General features: G+C 34.3%; 2 protein-coding genes across 3 annotated transcripts in view; one reads left to right on the plus strand and one right to left on the minus strand.

The window, feature by feature from the left end:
• The first annotated feature begins 5,618 nt into the window (after nt 1–5,618).
• Nucleotides 5,619–12,519, plus strand: PAO1 (polyamine oxidase 1). Of its 2 annotated transcripts, XM_011027173.1 has the most exons (10): nt 5,620–5,771; nt 5,859–6,108; nt 6,263–6,382; nt 6,472–6,533; nt 6,748–6,902; nt 8,498–8,641; nt 9,990–10,139; nt 11,388–11,642; nt 11,792–11,873; nt 11,959–12,519. In XM_011027173.1, exons 1-10 carry the CDS (start codon nt 5,633–5,635, stop codon nt 12,168–12,170), a joined length of 1,569 nt encoding a protein of 522 aa, XP_011025475.1. In that variant the 5' UTR covers nt 5,620–5,632; the 3' UTR covers nt 12,171–12,519. The 2 variants fall into 2 exon arrangements, with proteins under 2 accessions (XP_011025476.1, XP_011025475.1); XM_011027174.1 differs by lacking the exon at nt 9,990–10,139 and having other exon boundaries at nt 5,619–5,771.
• Nucleotides 12,520–12,609: 90 nt separating this feature from the next.
• Nucleotides 12,610–18,076, minus strand: part of CYL1 (alpha-N-acetylglucosaminidase family / NAGLU family) — an 11,593-nt gene continuing 6,126 nt past the window's right edge. The window contains exons 11-19 of the mRNA XM_011027175.1: nt 17,979–18,029; nt 16,675–16,784; nt 16,455–16,557; nt 16,075–16,173; nt 15,612–15,722; nt 15,056–15,303; nt 13,822–14,059; nt 13,213–13,291; nt 12,610–13,125 (exon numbers count right to left, since the gene is read on the minus strand). Of these exons, the coding sequence (XP_011025477.1) occupies nt 12,890–13,125; nt 13,213–13,291; nt 13,822–14,059; nt 15,056–15,303; nt 15,612–15,722; nt 16,075–16,173; nt 16,455–16,557; nt 16,675–16,784; nt 17,979–18,029 (1,275 nt within the window). The 3' untranslated portion in view covers nt 12,610–12,889. The remainder of the gene's footprint in view (nt 13,126–13,212; nt 13,292–13,821; nt 14,060–15,055; nt 15,304–15,611; nt 15,723–16,074; nt 16,174–16,454; nt 16,558–16,674; nt 16,785–17,978; nt 18,030–18,076) is intronic.

Raw genomic sequence — 18,076 nt, forward strand, 5'->3', positions numbered from 1 at the left:
ACACAAAATCAAAGCCATAATCTTGGTAAGAACGCATAGAATTGAAGTAACTGTTAGTAAGCAGCATCTCATCTTGCTCTCTAACATATACCTTTACTTCATGGAAGCTCTTTTTGCTTTGTTGTCAATATTGGTGGCCACCAACTCTTGCTCATTCAACAATGGTGGCTGCCAATAGTCAATGGTCAATGGTCGGTGTCTTACATGAAATGACAACCAACCTAACAGAACTTCCCTCTTATTTTACATGGCGAATATCTTAAGCTAAATAAGAGGCTGGAGGGGGGGGAGGTTATTCTTATTTACATTTTTTTTATTCTGATCTAATTCAATTGGCATTTAAAATTTTGATTGATCGTGAGAGGAACCCAGTTGAGAACTAAAAACATAAATGGTCTGTTCATTGCCCAAAACAACATTGATATATGATATATCCTGCACGTATACAAATATTCTCTTGATAAACTTTTATTGACATGTACACGTTTCAAAGCTTGGAGTAGAAAAATAATTTATAGCAAGATCAATTCATCAATCATTTAAATCACATGTGATTTAGTTAAATAACTAGCTTTTATACCCATGCTTTACGGCTTTACCGCATGGCTGAATTATTTGTAAAAAAATAATATTTATGTACTGCAAATTTGTTTTAATAAGAAAAAAACATTGTCTGAATTATAGACTTGATTAGATTAGGTAAATTAATTTTTTTATTAGATAAAAAAAATAGACAATAAATAACATTAGAATTGACCAAGTTCTTACTAAAAATGACCAAGATAATCTAGAAAAAACAAATTCTTCAAATAAGGATAAATAATATAACTCAATTTCCAATCAATTAAATATTTAATGATGGAATGGGGTAAAAAAAACTAAAAATAATTGGTCCTAGTCCATCCAAGTTAGCATGACAACCTTATAAACCTAGAAATAAAGTCAAGCCAACCTGAGTTATCATGTTAAATCCACGACCTAAATCATAATATCAGAATAACCTAGAATAAAAAAATATTAACTCACATTAACTATTCAAATATATGACATGGATCATTAAACTCAAAACACCTTATCTTAAAAAAACATAAAACTTAATTTTCAGTCAATCAAATATTGAAGGATAAAATTAAAAAAAATAACTATACAAAAGAGTTTAATATAAAAAATAGCAATTAAAAGAATATTAATTAAAATCATAATAGAAAATAACTTATATATTTTACTGCATGGTAGAATTGAAAAGAAAAAACCCATTTAGCAAAAGAGAAAAAAATTCATTAAAAAGGAATGAAGATAGAAATTAATATAAATAATAAATTTTATATTTCATTAAAGAGTAAAATTAAAAATAAAATAAACTCAATAAAAACATCCATTTCATTGTGCTTTTAAAATATAAAAATACCTACTTAATTTCTGCTGATAAATTTAACTTATGAAAAACTCCAATGCTTTGAATAGCAGCTAGTGTTAAGTTTTTTTCACTTGAAAAACAAAATCCTAGTTACACTGTTACAATAAATATCACTTCTTAGCCTAGACCTGCAATGTTTTCTCGGTGCCCTCCTGGCTTTGTTAATTGGAGCAAGGATCGGCTTTTTTTTTTCGTTGATTAACGTGGGTGTCCGAGCCAGTTGACGCGCATCACGACTAATTCCACGGTCCACTGGACATCCGGCAAGCCTCAGTGAACAGGTTAGGCACCGCGGGGGTGACAGGCGTACCACACAGCAAGGAGCCAGCAGAATCAGGAAGGACACCACTCGCCAGCCCCACTCCCACTAGGACTCGAACCAAAGTACAAAAGAAGACGAGCAACACCTTACGCCACTGAGCTACAAGCTGCTTGGTGCAAGGATCGGCCTTGGTTTGGGTGCGCTGATGGCTCTGTCCATGAGGATAATCGGCTGGGTGTCGTGGAGCTGGTACTTATTAAACAAGGTTTACTTAATTTGTGTCTAAAATTATTGTAATTATATGGTAATGGTTTGAAGAAATAAATTTTAAAAAATATATAAATTATAAAACTTTTAGTAAAACTCCTATACCCACTCCCACTAGGACTCGAACCAAAGTACAAAAGAAGACGAGCAACACCTTACGCCACTGAGCTACAAGCTGCTTGGTGCAAGGATCGGCCTTGGTTTGGGTGCGCTGATGGCTCTGTCCATGAGGATAATCGGCTGGGTGTCGTGGAGCTGGTACTTATTAAACAAGGTTTACTTAATTTGTGTCTAAAATTATTGTAATTATATGGTAATGGTTTGAAGAAATAAATTTTAAAAAATATATAAATTATAAAACTTTTAGTAAAACTCCTACAATATGGTAACACGACGCACCGTACAAACAAGCAATGCTGGCCTTCGTTGGACGTATAAATCAATACTGTCCTCAACTGAAGTGTTTTTTTCACCATTATAAGGCTGCATGTCTCGTCGTGGATTCAACAATACTTCAGAATTTTTAAAAAGTACTTGTGTGCCTTTAATAATAGATAAAAAAAAAAAACGTTTCAAATAAAGCTACATTTGTTTGTAGTTAATCCGGTGCAGCAATGGTGATTTTCATTTGATGTCGTCTAGTGTGTATCCCTCCAACAAAACGTATCTTGCAGAATCAATCTTACGACAAGAACCTGTATATGGACCCCTAACTAATAACTGAAACAAACGACAAAAACAAAGTGTTTTATATTTATCTCCCCAGCTCTTATATGACACACCAACTACTAATGTGTTATTCATTTAATTCATGTTTTAAAAAATTATATAAAAAATTTAAAATATAAACTGAAAACCTCATACAAGTAAGATCAAGATATTTCTAAACATAATATACTTATTTTTTTAAATAAATAATATACTTATATTTCAAAACACAAATGCATAGTAATAAGATCTCACAAAGCTGATTTCTTAATAAATTAATTATCAAAAAATAAAATAAAAAAGAATTTAATTACATAAAAAGAATAAAAAAAATAAAGGTGAAAAGAACATTAATTAGAGGGATAAAAATTTTCAATTGAAGGGTTTAATTGAATTGGAAAGTAGCTAAAATAAAAGTAAAAAAACAAAAGAAAAGGAGTCAAACTAAAAATATAAAATATTAGAAAATTTAATTTAAAAATGAAATTGAATGGAAAAAAAAACTTCAATAAAGTACCGATGATAAAATTAAATTTATTTAAAAACAAGGATTAAAATGAAAAATCAAATATATAAAAAATTATAATTGAAAAATTATATTGAAAAATAAAAACTATTATAAATGGAAACGGAAAGGGATAAGAAGATAGTAGAACGAGGAATAAAATTGAAAAGTGAAAAACAAAAAAAATAATATTAACATGATAATGCATTCAAAGAAACAATAAAATATAAGTTATGTTTGCCCGGATATGTGATAAACACCATTTGAATAACACAGACACCACCAACATCCAAGTAAATACTAATCATGCTCTAATAATTTTAAATATTAAAAAATTAAAAAATGTCAAAATACCTGCACGGCCTGATAATTACATAAAAATCTATATAAAAGTACGAAAATACCTCTCCATGCTAGGTTTAATTATTTTCTTGTCGGGAAATATACCCTGCTATACTAGCATTAATTGACCTCAGGAGATTAATCTTGACCGTCGACTGCCAAAACTGATCATGGTCGACAAATGAAGTGTAAGGCCGTGATGGAGCTGTCATTGCCATGAGTTACAGCCACCAACTTCATGTCACAGGTGTCAAATAAAGAATGTCACGTGCTGCTCGCCGAAGTCTTAAATGACAATTCACGTTCGAAAATTGACCACTCACACAGACAGTCGAACCTTTGCTCTCAAGTCTTTGTTTAATGAAAGAATCATGTTCCGCCATAAAGAAGAAATTACTTTCCAAACTACAAGTAGTTTCGTGGTGCTTGCGTAGAATAATCCTTGATAATTCCCCCTTCTAAATTATTCTTAATTTAGTTTAATGACATGTTTTAAACGTTGTTTTATTTTTTAGATTAATGAGTGTTATAAGTATCGGTGTAATATTGGTATAATTTATTTTTAAGCATTGGTTTAGTGGTTAATAAAGCATGTCCATTCATTAACGTTTCAAGTTCAAATCTTAAAATTAGTACTCGATAACATTTATTATTTTTTAGAGATAATTTAGTCTTAATTAATATATAAAATAATTGAAAAATATTTTTTACTGCCAAATTAATCTTATAAAAAAATAATACTTTTTAATTACTAGGGAAAACAAAAAAAACAAAAACAAAAAGGTCCTAGACATGATAACGAGTCGAAGATCAAAATCTATTTTAAATTGATGTTAATAATTGTTAGATTGACTAATCTTCAGAATTCAAGGGGTGATGGTTGAGTGATGTGTTGCGTGGACGAACAATCGGTACAGATTAAGAGATTTAAATAGTCTGTTGGTCGATAATCTTTTTATTTTAACATGGATGGCTGTTTTTAATAAATTCGAGACTACTCTCTGTATTTTACAAGGGATACCACGTGCAAAATGTTAATATTTTTTTTAATATTCTACATAAAACATTATTATTTTGTAATTCTATATATATATATATATATATATAATCTCGGATGGCTTTATATGTCCTCATATTCTAGAGGTTAATTATATCCAATCTATCTTCATATATTTAACTACATTTAATCTGACATTAAAAAAAATAGTGTGTCTTCAATCTATTATTTCGAGATTTTCATGCTAGAATTAATAAAAATACAGCACGTGTTTTGTACATGATCAGATTTAAACTTTATATATCCAAAGTACCGTTCATTTTAAAATAGAGAGTAAGAGAAGACTATTTAGAAATCTAATTAAGGTTTGATATACTAGGATTTGGTACTTAGTTTTGATAAGTTGCATGAATAAATTATTCAACATGCTATAAGTTTTGAAAAAAAATTATCTATGACATTTATTTTTTTTTAAATATTTTTTGAATTAGAGGTGTATTAGATATATAAAATCTTAATTTAATCATGTATGAATTATGTGTTATATTTTCGTTAATTCTTACCATGAAAATCTAATAAAAAAAATATACTAAAGACATTGAATACAATTAAATATATAAAAATAAATTAGATATTATAAATTTCAAGCAAAGTCATTCTCACTAAACACAAGCCCTTCCATTTTAAATTAAAATTTATTTAAATACACATAGATTTAAAAATTAATTTGAGTTCGAATCCAAACAAAGCCTGTATCATGAATTTGAATGGTTGATTCAAATCACCTTAATCAATTTATTTTTAATTAACAGTTTAAGAATTAGGTGAAGTCTATATCAACTAAATCAGCTAATGAATTTTGGTTTTTATAAAGTTAACTAAATTTTTTAACCCAAATCAATTTATGACCCGAGTGATGGCCGGGTTTTATACCTATAAAAGTAAATTACCTAACCTACCCCTATCGAAATGATGATGCATCCACCTCCATTCCATTGCCGCGTCAGTCAACCCTCGTCAAAACCCGAAGCTAGAGGAAGAGAGACACGTCCACCACCGTAAAAACAAAATCCAAAAATAAAAATAAAACTAACAGAAAAAACGCCTATATAAACTGACTCCCGCTAATTCTTCATGTCTCGCCAGCAAAACACAAACACACACAACTACCCACACACACACACACAATCACACTCTTCTCTATCTCTCCCTCTCCTTCTAATGGATTCCCCCTCTAGCTCCTCCGTCATCATCATCGGCGCTGGTGTCTCCGGTAATCGACAACCGATACAAATATACATAAACACTTATAATCTGAAACTAAAAATTAAGCATTTTTTGTTCTCTTTCTTGTGTCAAGGTATATCTGCGGGAAAGGTATTGGCAGAGAATGGAATAGAGGACATGATAATTTTAGAAGCTTCAGACCGTATCGGTGGTAGGATCCGAAAGGAGAATTTCGCTGGCGTTTCGGTTGAGCTTGGAGCCGGTTGGATCGCCGGAGTTGGTGGTAAAGAGTCCAACCCTGTTTGGGAACTTGCTTGTCAATCTGGCCTCCGCACTTGTTTCTCTGATTACAGCAATGCTCGCTATAATATCTATGATCGCAGGTATCTTTATACGTGCCCGCCTCGAATTTTGAGCTTTCTATCTTCAAATGAAAAATGACACAACATCTGGACACTGAGCAACGGAAAATTTTAAAGAGAAATTCTTCTTGGATGGTAAAGAAAGTGGATTTCTTTTGCTGTGTTGTTGGTGCAGTGGGAAAATATTTCCTAGTGGAGTGGCGGCAGACTCGTACAAGAAGGCGGTGGACTCAGCAATTGAGAAGCTGAGGAGTCTAGAAGCAAATCTTGACGGTGAAGTTATTGAACAGCCTTGGTAAATTTCAAGTCTTCAAATCAATCGATTAATATATAATTCTTAATGGTCTTAATAAGTTATAATCTTAATGTCTTTTGCTTGTTCAGTTCACCAAAGACGCCCATCGAGCTTGCCATTGATTTCATCCTTCATGACTTTGAGATGGCAGGTTGGTTTTCCAACTGATTTTACACTATTTTCTGTTTGTTTCCCAGGAAAGGAAAATACTATCTTGGTACCCTGTTTATGCCTTTTTTTTTGTTGGTTTATCTCATAAAATGTGGAGAACAAATTAATAAGCTCAAATGGGTTTATTTCGTTGTATTGTAATAATCGATTGAAGACTGCTAAACAGAGAAGTTAATGGGTTTTTGTGAAAACAGAGGTAGAGCCAATATCAACATATGTAGAGTTTGGAGAAAGAGAATTTCTGGTAGCAGATGACAGAGGATATGAGCATTTGCTATACAAAATGGCCGAGAATTTTCTTTTTACCTCTGAGGGCAAAATCTTGGACAACCGTCTCAAACTCAACAAGGTAATTCAACAGTTAAAACAAACAAAAAAGAAATGGAAAGACACCACCTTTTGATTTCTTTTCCTACAACTTATTTCTTGTTGCTTTATGATTTGTTCTGCTCTACATTTGTTTTATCGCTTTTATGCATTTGCTAAAACAAAGGGAAAATGCTAAAAGTTAACAGAGCGGTCGAAAAAAGATAAAAAAAAAGAAGGAACAGAGAAAAGTGTAGGAAGAAAATTGGAAACTGTGTTCTGTTTTGTGTTCATGCAGATGCGAAGCTATAAATCTAGTGGCTGTTGAGATTGTTGATTGACCCACTTTTGGAGTTTGCAGATAATGACGTTTTAAGAAAAGCCTTATGCCTTTTCTTAATATTCTATTCTTGCTAGTACCATTTTGCCAAAAAAATATTCAATCATTTTTCATTTCTTTTTTCAAGAGTCAAACTGATCTCGCTCTGTTTTTTTTTTTTGGGTACTGTTATTTTTTCCAACATTTCAACCATGGTAAAGCTTTTAAGTATCTATCTACATCATATCAAGGAGATTTTTCGAGGTTGATGCGCTTTAAAGATGATAAAATCTACTTCTTGTCATCATCAACTCGAGAAAGAAAGAAAATTTAAGCTTAGCATGAATAATGCGATATGATAAACAATTTAGACAAGAGACCATTTACGCTGTTCCATTATTGTCAGAAAAGCTGTCTGAAACATGCTTTCAGAGCATTAGACTAAAACTGGGAATGGAGGTATGAATGGAATATTTTTGCCGGACTTGTAATTGAAATATCAACCATCTTAACATTGATTACTCTCTTGTGGAAGTTGTTGAATAACATCATCCATTGTTATTATTTAGTTCCAGACCTTAAAACTTTGGTCTTTGACCCTTTGCTCGCTACATCCTCATGATGAAAACAAACCACAATTTTCAGTGAGCTTTTTGAGTGGAGGACCCCTACATAGAGCCATTAGAAGTTGACCTCCGAACATGTTTGATTTTTCAATCATATAGCCATTGATCGGCAAAAAGTTGGTCGTCATCCTTCAATCAGCGAAGTGTGTTTTTACCGCTCTAGACGCTGTAGGTCCCTGAACCCGCAATTTGCACCAACACTGACACGAATTAGACCACTATACGGTCAGTAGGTTGAGATGTCATATCAACTCAAAATAAGAACATCAAATTAGCTAGTCCTGTCCATTTCTTCATTTATTTTTTTCTGTACTCAGTTCCCTAAAAAAAAAAGATATCCTCAGTTGCTCCAGAGAGTCAGAACAGATCAGAACCTAATGAAACCTTAGGGTGACTGATTTAGGTTGAATTGGTTTTAAACTAATTTTTTTATATATTGTTAAGATTATTTTAATATGTTCATGTTAAAATATATATATATATATATATTTTTCCAATAAAAATTACTTCAAAGCTGTTCGTTCCATTTCCATCTCTCAGTGCGCACATATTTTCTTGGTTTGACTTCATAGAATCTATCTCATTGGAGTAGTTACTGTTAATGTTAATTAATTGCCTCGGACTCCGCTAATACTATTGGTTTCTACCTTCCTTTTCCCACTCAGTTTATTTTGTGTGCTGACTTTGTGGCAGGTTGTCAGGGACTTGCAGCACTCGAGAAACGGCGTTGTTGTGAAAACGGAGGATGGTTGTGTCTACGAAGCCAATTATGTGATTTTGTCAGCTAGTATCGGTGTTCTCCAAAGTGACCTCATTTCCTTCAGGCCTCCCTTGCCCGTACGTCTTCTATTCCTTTATTTAACTTGCTTACTGTTCCTCCTTTTTTAAAAAAAAAAAATTCTACGTCTCATATTTTAACTACCATGACATGAGTCGTGTGTGCTGCTTCCAAAATTTTCATAAATATACGACTCTGATGCTCTTTTATCTGTCTTAAATGTACCATGCATGTGTTCAATATCCTTTATTTTGTTTCCCTTATACGTGTATTGTTTATATCTTGAACTTTCAACGTGTTTGTTCCAATGTAGGGGAATCTACACTTATATAGGGATAAGGCCCTATGCCATGGGGGGTGGGATTAGCGGGATTCTTCAATCTTTCATTTGATATTTAGGGTTGTGGCCCAGGATATTAAATACTATCATTGAAGTTGAAGGCGTCAGGGATTTATGGCAGCTAGGCCTTGTAGTTATTAAATAAGGTTTAGGTGGTGTGATGATGCAAGAGATAGCTTCTCGAGGTGTCTTACTGTCTTTGTAGAAGAGCAAATACCGTGGGTTGCATGAATGGTGATCCACAGTATTAAATGGTAACCCACAGGCTCACTCATGGGTTGCTGTTCTTTGGTGGCTCATTTGGTTGATTCACCACGTGTGAGGCCCTAGTGGGACAAATCCTTTTTTTTTTTTGTAACAGTTGTTTCCCATGAACAATCCTGAGCAGTCGTATCAAACAATGCTACGGATCTGTTCAAAACAAATAAATAAAAATAACAATGCTGCCTGGAATAGCTTTTTTATTTTATTTTAACCTAAACTTGGTGGGCAACTCTTGGACACACTGGTTTCAGCTTCAACATATAGCTATGAACCTTAAGATTCTTTATTAGTTGTTCAAATGACTTGGGAGCGAGCAACTCGTGTGATGTAGGATTACTTTGTTGTAAAGGAAGAGGAAGCATTAGAAATCTTAGATGGCACTGATTAAGAATCTTGTCCTTTGATTGCTTCAAATACTACGTAGAGAGTTGGGTGGGGTTAATCTTGTTTTGAATGTATATATGCTTTTGTTATTTGGCTATTTTCGAAGGAAAAATCATATATAGTCAGATTGTCCAAGCCTATGTGCTGTAACTTCTGAGATACAGTATGGGTGTGATCTGTCCTTTTTAGTGAAACTTAGGGTGCTAATCTGTTCACATGATCTGCGTAATTTTCTGGGCAGATATCTAGGAATGACTCAGAAGAATATGAGCTTTTATTTCATTAGTTTTAAATTGAAAAAGACATCACCTGGATTCGGAAAAGGTTAAGAAAGCTTAGCTGGTTTGAAGCTTACTCCCATCATATTATAAGTTAATGTTCTGTGCTGTATTTAATTAAATTAAAAAATAATAATGCAGAGGTGGAAAACAGAGGCCATAGAGAAATGTGATGTGATGATATATACAAAGATTTTCCTCAAGTTCCCATATAAATTTTGGCCATGTGGTCCCGGAAAAGAGTTCTTCATCTATGCTCACGAGCGAAGGGGATACTACACCTTCTGGCAGGTTATTTCTCCTCCCTGTTTTTGCTTCCCAGATCATATTCCGAATGCCGTGTTGCTTGCTTCTGTTGAATGGAATTTGAAAACAATCGTTCAACACTGCATTTGAAACTTCAAACGTGCATGTTCTTTGGATGATGGACAGTGATTCAATTCTCCGTCTATCCCAAGTGCCTTGCATTTAAATCTTTCATTTATAATTGCAACCTCAGGCCAACCTTTAGTTCAAGAAGTCAATAGACTGCATGGTGCTAAGGGGAACATGGATGCTGACTTTTTTCCGATCCTTATACACCTTGCTGCTTGGCAGCTTAGGTTTAATGTCAAACAGTTTCAGCATCGATAGTGACATATTTTGATAATTTCTTTGAAGGGGAAGCTCAAACCTGGGACCTTTTTTGCAGGCTGTTGTATTGGCCGGCCCACCCACATTTAGATTATGGTTGGCATGACACTTCCGATTTTAAATCATAATTCAAAATTTGTTTTTTATAAACAATTTATGATAAAAATAAGTTAAAATTGACTTGAAACAACTCTTTTAAAGAAGGATGTGTACGTTAGAATCCATAAGTTAAAAATTAAAAAAATTTAACTTTTGATTTAAGTTAAGATTTACTTCCTACCAATTCAAATCAATTTGCAAAAATCATACCAAACATAACCCAATGCCTACGATAGTAGTTTGACTAAATAAAGCAGCTTGTCCTGTTGTAGATCTCATATGATAGCTTGATGGCAACATGATAAGAAAATGTCGACTAGCTTTCTTGCATAGGAAGCAAACTAGAATCCCCTGCATTATTTGTTTTTGTATTGTTCTTCCAGTTATTATGTACCTGGTGTTTCTGTCATTGTCTTAGAGCTGGCGATTCTAGTTGAATTAAGGGAATCGATTGCAATGCCAGCCTCTCTTTTATAATTTTATTTCTATATATGTAGACAAGATATGTGCATGATAATCAATTTTGAGACCCACAACATCTAAAATTATTTCCTCTCACTTGATTAGGAGAGGATTGAAATATTTTAACGATCTCTCGTGTCCTCTTGCGGAAGCATTGTGGGATCTCACTGTCTCCAACATTTTCACATATATACATCCATGTATTATCAACGCAGATTCTATGCTTATACTATGGCAAATAGACGTGATTGATTGATAAGTATAATATCTCTTAATAATCAAATCATAGCTAGAAACTCACTGAACTCATCCAAGTTGGCTGCTGATTTGTTGCTTCGTCATCAGCACATGGAAAATGCATACCCTGGTTCGAATATTTTGGTCGTGACGCTGACAAATGGGGAATCGAAACGTGTTGAAGCTCAATCCGATGAGGAGACACTGGAGGAAGCTATGGGGGTCCTTAGAGACATGTTTGGACCCAATATACCTAATGCCACTGATGTACTTGTGCCCCGCTGGTGGAACAACAGATTCCAGCGTGGCAGCTACAGCAACTACCCCATCATTTCAGATAACCAAGATGTTCATTATATTAAGGTAATTCCCATCTTATTTCTGCTGCATATGTTCCTCTGTTTTCACGCTGGCTGTACATGGCAGTTTCAATGTTGCAGTTGTTTCATTGAAAAAGAGGAAAAATAAAGAGAGCTTCATAATGCATTTCTAAATCTGCTTGTTTTGTTCAGGCCCCGGTAGGACGCATCTTCTTCACTGGTGAACACACTAGTGAACGATTTAGTGGTTATGTCCATGGCGGATATCTTGCGGGTGAGAATACTTGAAATGGAACTCTTTTCGTCAATGTGGTTTCTTGAGCTTACTTGTATTTCATGTTTTCTGATCGACTAAACAGGGATTGACACAAGCAAATCACTATTGGAAGAAATGAGAAAACAGAAGGAAAGAAAAAGTGAGAGTCAAGCATTTTTGTTAGAGCCCTTGCTGGCATTGACAGGATCACTAACACTCACACAGACAGAAGCAGTCCCAAGTCTACACAAGTGTGACATTCCTACACAACTCTACCTTGGTGGCAAGGTTGGCCTTCAAGAAGCGATATTATGACTATATGGACCTACTAACGAATCCAACTTTAATGATGCTAACGATGAAAATATGTTAGATGAGAAAGAAGATGGCTGGATCTCTTTGGATCCGAAATCAACCCCCCTTCAGAAAATAGAATAGAATGAAATGGATAAATGCAAGAAAACAGGCATAGGCACGCGACTTGGTGAATAAACATTTCCCAACTCCTGCAGCTTATATATCCTATTCGGCATTATGGAGGTAATTGTTTGAGGCATACATGTGATGTTAGCTAATTGGGGTAAAACCTAGAGACAAGAAAGAAGCATACTTATGATTCTAATTGTACCGGTTACTTGTTTATACAAGATAAACCCTTCCAACTCATCTACCTTTTGATTTTTTCTGCAAATTGATGTTTGTCGCACTTGCAACATCTATAACAATGAACCATCAGATCAAATTGAGCAATGGCTAAGAAAGTTCAAGCTTAAAATCAATGGAAGATTATTGGATCTGTAACTGTGACAAACTGTGTAGTGCACAATGGAGTAATTCTTCATGCCAAAGTTGGACAAGGCCGGCCGTGCCTGCATATGGAATAGTCAGAGAAACACGACAACTCATGATTTCTTTTTAAAGCCCCAAACAAGAAGGGCTCAGATATCATAATCCCTTAAAATAAATGTGCAGGTTTTTACTGCTCTGCTCATCTTTTTGAGCCCACTAGATTTCTTTAACGCCATTGAAATGATTCAACCAAAGTATTTTCTGTACAATGCTTTAGCAATAGCAAGAGCATCTCCCTTGGCCTTCACAGGATAAATCTTCGTATCCGCTTGCCATTTGTTTGAGAAGGCTATCCATTCTTTTCTCCATTCTGTCAACTTGAAGTTTTTATTTTCTTCCAAGCTTTTCATCAAATGACCAAAATATGTTGAAGCTCGTGGAAGATAATAGTCTTCTAGTAGCCCGCTCCAAAATTTGTTAGCTAAGAGGAAAAGAGGGAGAGTATCTGTACCCAATTCCGAGGCCTAAAAATATAATAAAGAAGGTGAAGAGTAAATAGGAACGTTACCATAATCATGAAGCTGGCTCTGGTTGGTTTTTGTCGTATCATACCACATTGTCACTTGTGTTCTTGCATTCCATTCATACTGGAAAAAATAAGCGGTACGTTCAGTAATCTTGCATCATCAAATTTGCCTTACAAAAACCCTGTTATAGTTTCTGAAAAAGAACAAAGAAAACACTGTTCCAACAACTTGCTCCTTTGAAACAATGATGTCATTAAATCCATCAAAATCCACAATCATAAATAACAGTCTCTAAATTCAGCATAGTGGGTGAAGTGCTTGTGAATAAACATGTAACAGGAAAAACATCGACAAGGGGAAAATATAACTTGAAAGAAAGTTGAAGGCATAACTTGAACAAGGAAAAAAATAATATTTATGACCTGTGAGAAAAGACAAGGTGACATCTGATTTAAGAGAATAGACAGCTATAAAATAGATAGAATTAATAAAAACTGAAAAGAAATTGTGCAGCAAACCCTAATCTTGACATGAAATTTCATTCAGCTGTTTTAGCATGTGATTGAAGAAATGAAACTTTGGCTTATACAATTCAATCAAATAATAACAATGCTATTATTCTCCAAAGCTAAGGAACTATTAGTTCTCACCAACTTCATATCGTTTGGATCAACAGCCAGCTTTTTTGCACTTTCAAGCCATGTTCCAAGTAGAAAGTTATCATCAGAAGCAAGAAGCACATCGATATCCTTTATGATCTGCAAAAATTTCTGGCCATGAAGATTCAAAGCTCTAGCATCTTTCCTTCGAAAAGCAATCATAGCATCCCTATATACTTGGTTTGCTAGCTTTGACAGTACTTGTCGTGTTAAGTCAACCAGGTCATACCTGTCACAAATGACAATATTTAAATAGTTTTGAGGTTGAATTATATTTTTTCTGTGTTTCGCATGTCATATAAGAGTAATCTGCACAAAAAAAAATTCCAACAGAATTTCCACACCCCATGACAATGCATCATCACCCTTTTCACCAGACCACACAATTTACAGGCGAGTATACGAACATAAGTTGACACCTCAGAACCACACCAAGAACTGTAGAACTTCTCAGTATAAAGGGAAATTCATTAAAGTTGATATCAAATAATAAATCCAGGAAGACACTCAGGCAACATGAAGAAACACGAAGCATTGATATTAGCTGCTGGAGAGAGCTTGGAGATAACTGAAGAGTCAGAGACAGATGAAAGGATAAGTCATGTTTTTACAGCTCAAAAGGTTGGGGTAATAGAGTTTGTTTAGGAAATTGGTGTTTTCTTTGGTTCATATGCATGTTATGTGGAATTATCATTAAACAAATATTTTCAGTTGTACCCTTAGGCCTCAAAAGGCGTATCCATATTATACAAGCACATGCTTTTGAAAAAAAGCTGAGAAATTTTGGTTGACATTCTAATTCCTTTACCGTCTCTTACCATTTCTCCTGTTGTTACAAAATAGCTTTCTTTATTCAGTTAAATCTTATTCACCTGTCAAAAATGAAAATAGAAAAAAAATTCTTTCCAATAACTTTGGCACGAGTTACTAAAAAGTTCGAGTTGTGTGCATTTTATGAAGTCAAAAGCATAGTTCATTCATGTAATGGACCGAGTCAATCCTGCTGAATCACAAACTGAATTTGGCTGATTAGCAAGCCATAACAGATACATATCAACCAAGGAGCTAAAAGTAAATTATGAGAGCAATTCAGATGAATCATGTAAGCATGCTTTATTCGCTTTCCAGATGAACATGGAAGGGAATGGTAGTTGATACACAGGATTCTAAAGTAGAAGAAGACAAAGATCATGATATAACTATTGCATATTAGGTGTACATGTACCTATATGTGAGGCTCCCGACAAAATCATTTCCAGCATCAAGGAATAGCCATAAAGCTTGGATCACCTCCTTTGTAGAATACCATAAGTGCGCCTCAGGGAAATCAGAACTTTTCTCTTGGAATAAAAATCTTCTGGTTCCAGATGACGTGAGATGAATGCGCATATTGTCTTGTTGAGATATGTTGGATCCAGAATTCAGTGATGGATCCCAGTCAGGAAACTTTACAATGAAGTCTGTGTTATGGTCCTGCAGAAAATGAAAACAATTATTAGTATTTAAGAGAGATAAGCCAAAAATTGAAAGCCAGTTTATCAAATAACAAAGTAAAAAAAATAAAAATAGATAAATAATCTAACATTGGAATATCAAAAAGAATTCCTCTGTCATAACTTATCTCCTGCTTAGTTCAGTTTCTAATTTTGGAATATCAAAAAGAATTCCTCTGTCACTGCTATGACTTATCTCCTGCTTAGTTCAGTTTCTAAATTTATCTTATCAAGAAAACTAAAATGACATATTGATGTTGCATCTAATCAACATAATAGAAAACATACAGCAATTCCATCTGTACAATTGTAAACTGTGCGGTAAAGAATATCCCACGCTGCCACAACTTGACGAACTGCTTTACCATATCGTCTATGGGAATAGGTCTTCAACCATTCCTACAAAATCATTAAAGTTAAACAATGTCCATAATACAACAAAAATCACGCACAAGAATAAGGATCTCTCATTTAATCAGTCCCATGTTTCCATTTTTACCAAGATATCCATAGATGATTGCATTTATAACAAGCAGGTTTGGAAACCCAATTATGTAATGGTTTATGTAATGGTTGTTTTTGTAAAACCATATTTTTATTTTCAAAATATATGCATCAATGCATGTAAAAATAGTGTTACTACTAAAATTTAAGCATAGAAGAGCAATTACAATCCTAAAATTACCAGAGCTTGCACTCAAATTACCAAAACTATTCAAGCATAGAGCAGCAATTACAATCCAGAAATTACCAAAACTTGAGGTTTTCCACTGCGGAATGCCATTTCAGACATTAGTTCATAAACAACCGGATTGTGCTCTATTCCTTCCATGCACATGCCAACACCAACCTGCTTGAACATTAAATTGTAAGTTACATGAATGAGCATGTATAGCTATACGTGTACTAAAAATAGCATGCCATAAGATAACTATAAATAAGTTATCATACTTATGTGAAGAAAAATAGACAAAATTAAAGGCATCAAGATGAAATAACACTACTAATTGTAATTTCTTTCAACTCCATCATCATGTTAAAATGGCTTACTTGGCTATAGTTCACAAAATTTACGTGCTTAAAGTATCAAGATGAATGGAATACCAGTTCACACTCACACACCCAGCATACCATGGTTGAATTTTCACTGAGGCGGGCATCAACTGGACCTGAAGATATTGCATCCAATATGCCATACATTTCGATATTTCCCCCAAAATTATGCAACAGACACCTGATGCATGTTCAACCAACTGTGAGTATATTTCCTACTATATTCAAATGCAATTTAAAAACAAAGGCGTAGGAAAGGGTAAAATTACTGCCAATATAGCAAGAAACAGCTAATTACCAAACATAAGGAGTGCCATAAAATTGTGAGGAATTCTTCCATATCGGTTTGGCTTCAGCAAACAGATCTAAAACTATCATTTTTCCAAATGGAACAGAATGTAAAAGAGCCTGCAAATTCCACCAAGTTGAAATTTTAAACAGCAAAAGTATCCAAAATAAGCCACATTTGTATGACAGCAAGAAGCGCTAATAAATAGAGAATTGGGAACAGAAAACTTGAGGCATGGTTCAGAGTGAAAATGATGCAAATAGCACCTGAAAAATTTATAGAAAAGGGGGGCAATAAAATTTATAGAAAAGGTGGGGAATCAAATCCTACAAGCATGTTGTTTTGACTTGATCCTAATTGGAGCTAACCTAGATTCTTTACTAGATAATATGGCATAATTTGGAGGGTCTAATTGCCAGGGGAGGTTGTCATTTTTGTTTTTGTAAGGGGCAATTTTTTAATGTTGGGAAAGTTGACCAGTCAACTTTTTCAGCATCAAGGAAGTGACCAGCTATGGTGCACCTCCATGGGCACCTCCTTTATATTCTTTGCAACCCCACTTTTGAGAGGCTGGTTTTCAATGAATGAAATTGAGACCCCAGCCTTTAAGGTTTAGATGTGTGATGCATCTTATCTTAGGTGTGATGCCTAAGATTTTGTAGGAGTGATTTCTAGGAGCCCTGGTGTGATACTAGGTTTGTTTACTTCCTTTTAGCTTGCTTGATCCTTAGTTCCTTGTTGTTTACTTTCCTAAACCACAACCTTAAGCTGAACACACCCCCAATACCCACCTAAAGCCCCATTTCCTAACCTATCAATTCTGTTACAGCTTATAACACATAGTAGTTAGGTTCTGTAATTGAAGATCCCACACCAGAAAAACAAAAATTAATCAGATAGGACTGATGTGAAATAAACACTCACAGATGTCTCAACCATAAACTACCGTGGAAATCAATCAAAAGAAACCACCCCTATTTATCAAATTTAATCAACAACATACTCTTTTTAGAGGTTGATTTCGAGAATATTCCAGCAATACCAAACCAGCTTACTCTAGAATTCATAGGTTTAAAGGGAAATCAGTGGAAATATGATTTCCTTCAATCACACAAGGTATTTTACCACTCTCATGCTTTATTTCTCCAACATGGTAGTGCCCCTAAAGGCTACGTGTTTCAATTTGTAGCTTCTAACCAGTTCCAATGGCAGCCTGATTAAGAATCTGAAATTCACAAATGGAAGTCCAAGCAAGCTAACCCACATCTTAAGAAGACCATGAACAAAAGTTGTTTCTGTCTCATCACATGTACCTGCATTTGAGGTGGCTTCCAGAAAGCAGTGTCTGAGTAGAAGAGCCAGCCCTGTGCATTGGGTGAACTTTCCATTCAAATTACTTTACCAGAGGAAA

This window comes from Populus euphratica, unplaced genomic scaffold (assembly GCF_000495115.2).
Source record: "Populus euphratica unplaced genomic scaffold, PopEup_1.0 scaffold78.1, whole genome shotgun sequence".
In the NCBI taxonomy this organism is placed as follows: Eukaryota; Viridiplantae; Streptophyta; class Magnoliopsida; order Malpighiales; family Salicaceae; genus Populus; species Populus euphratica.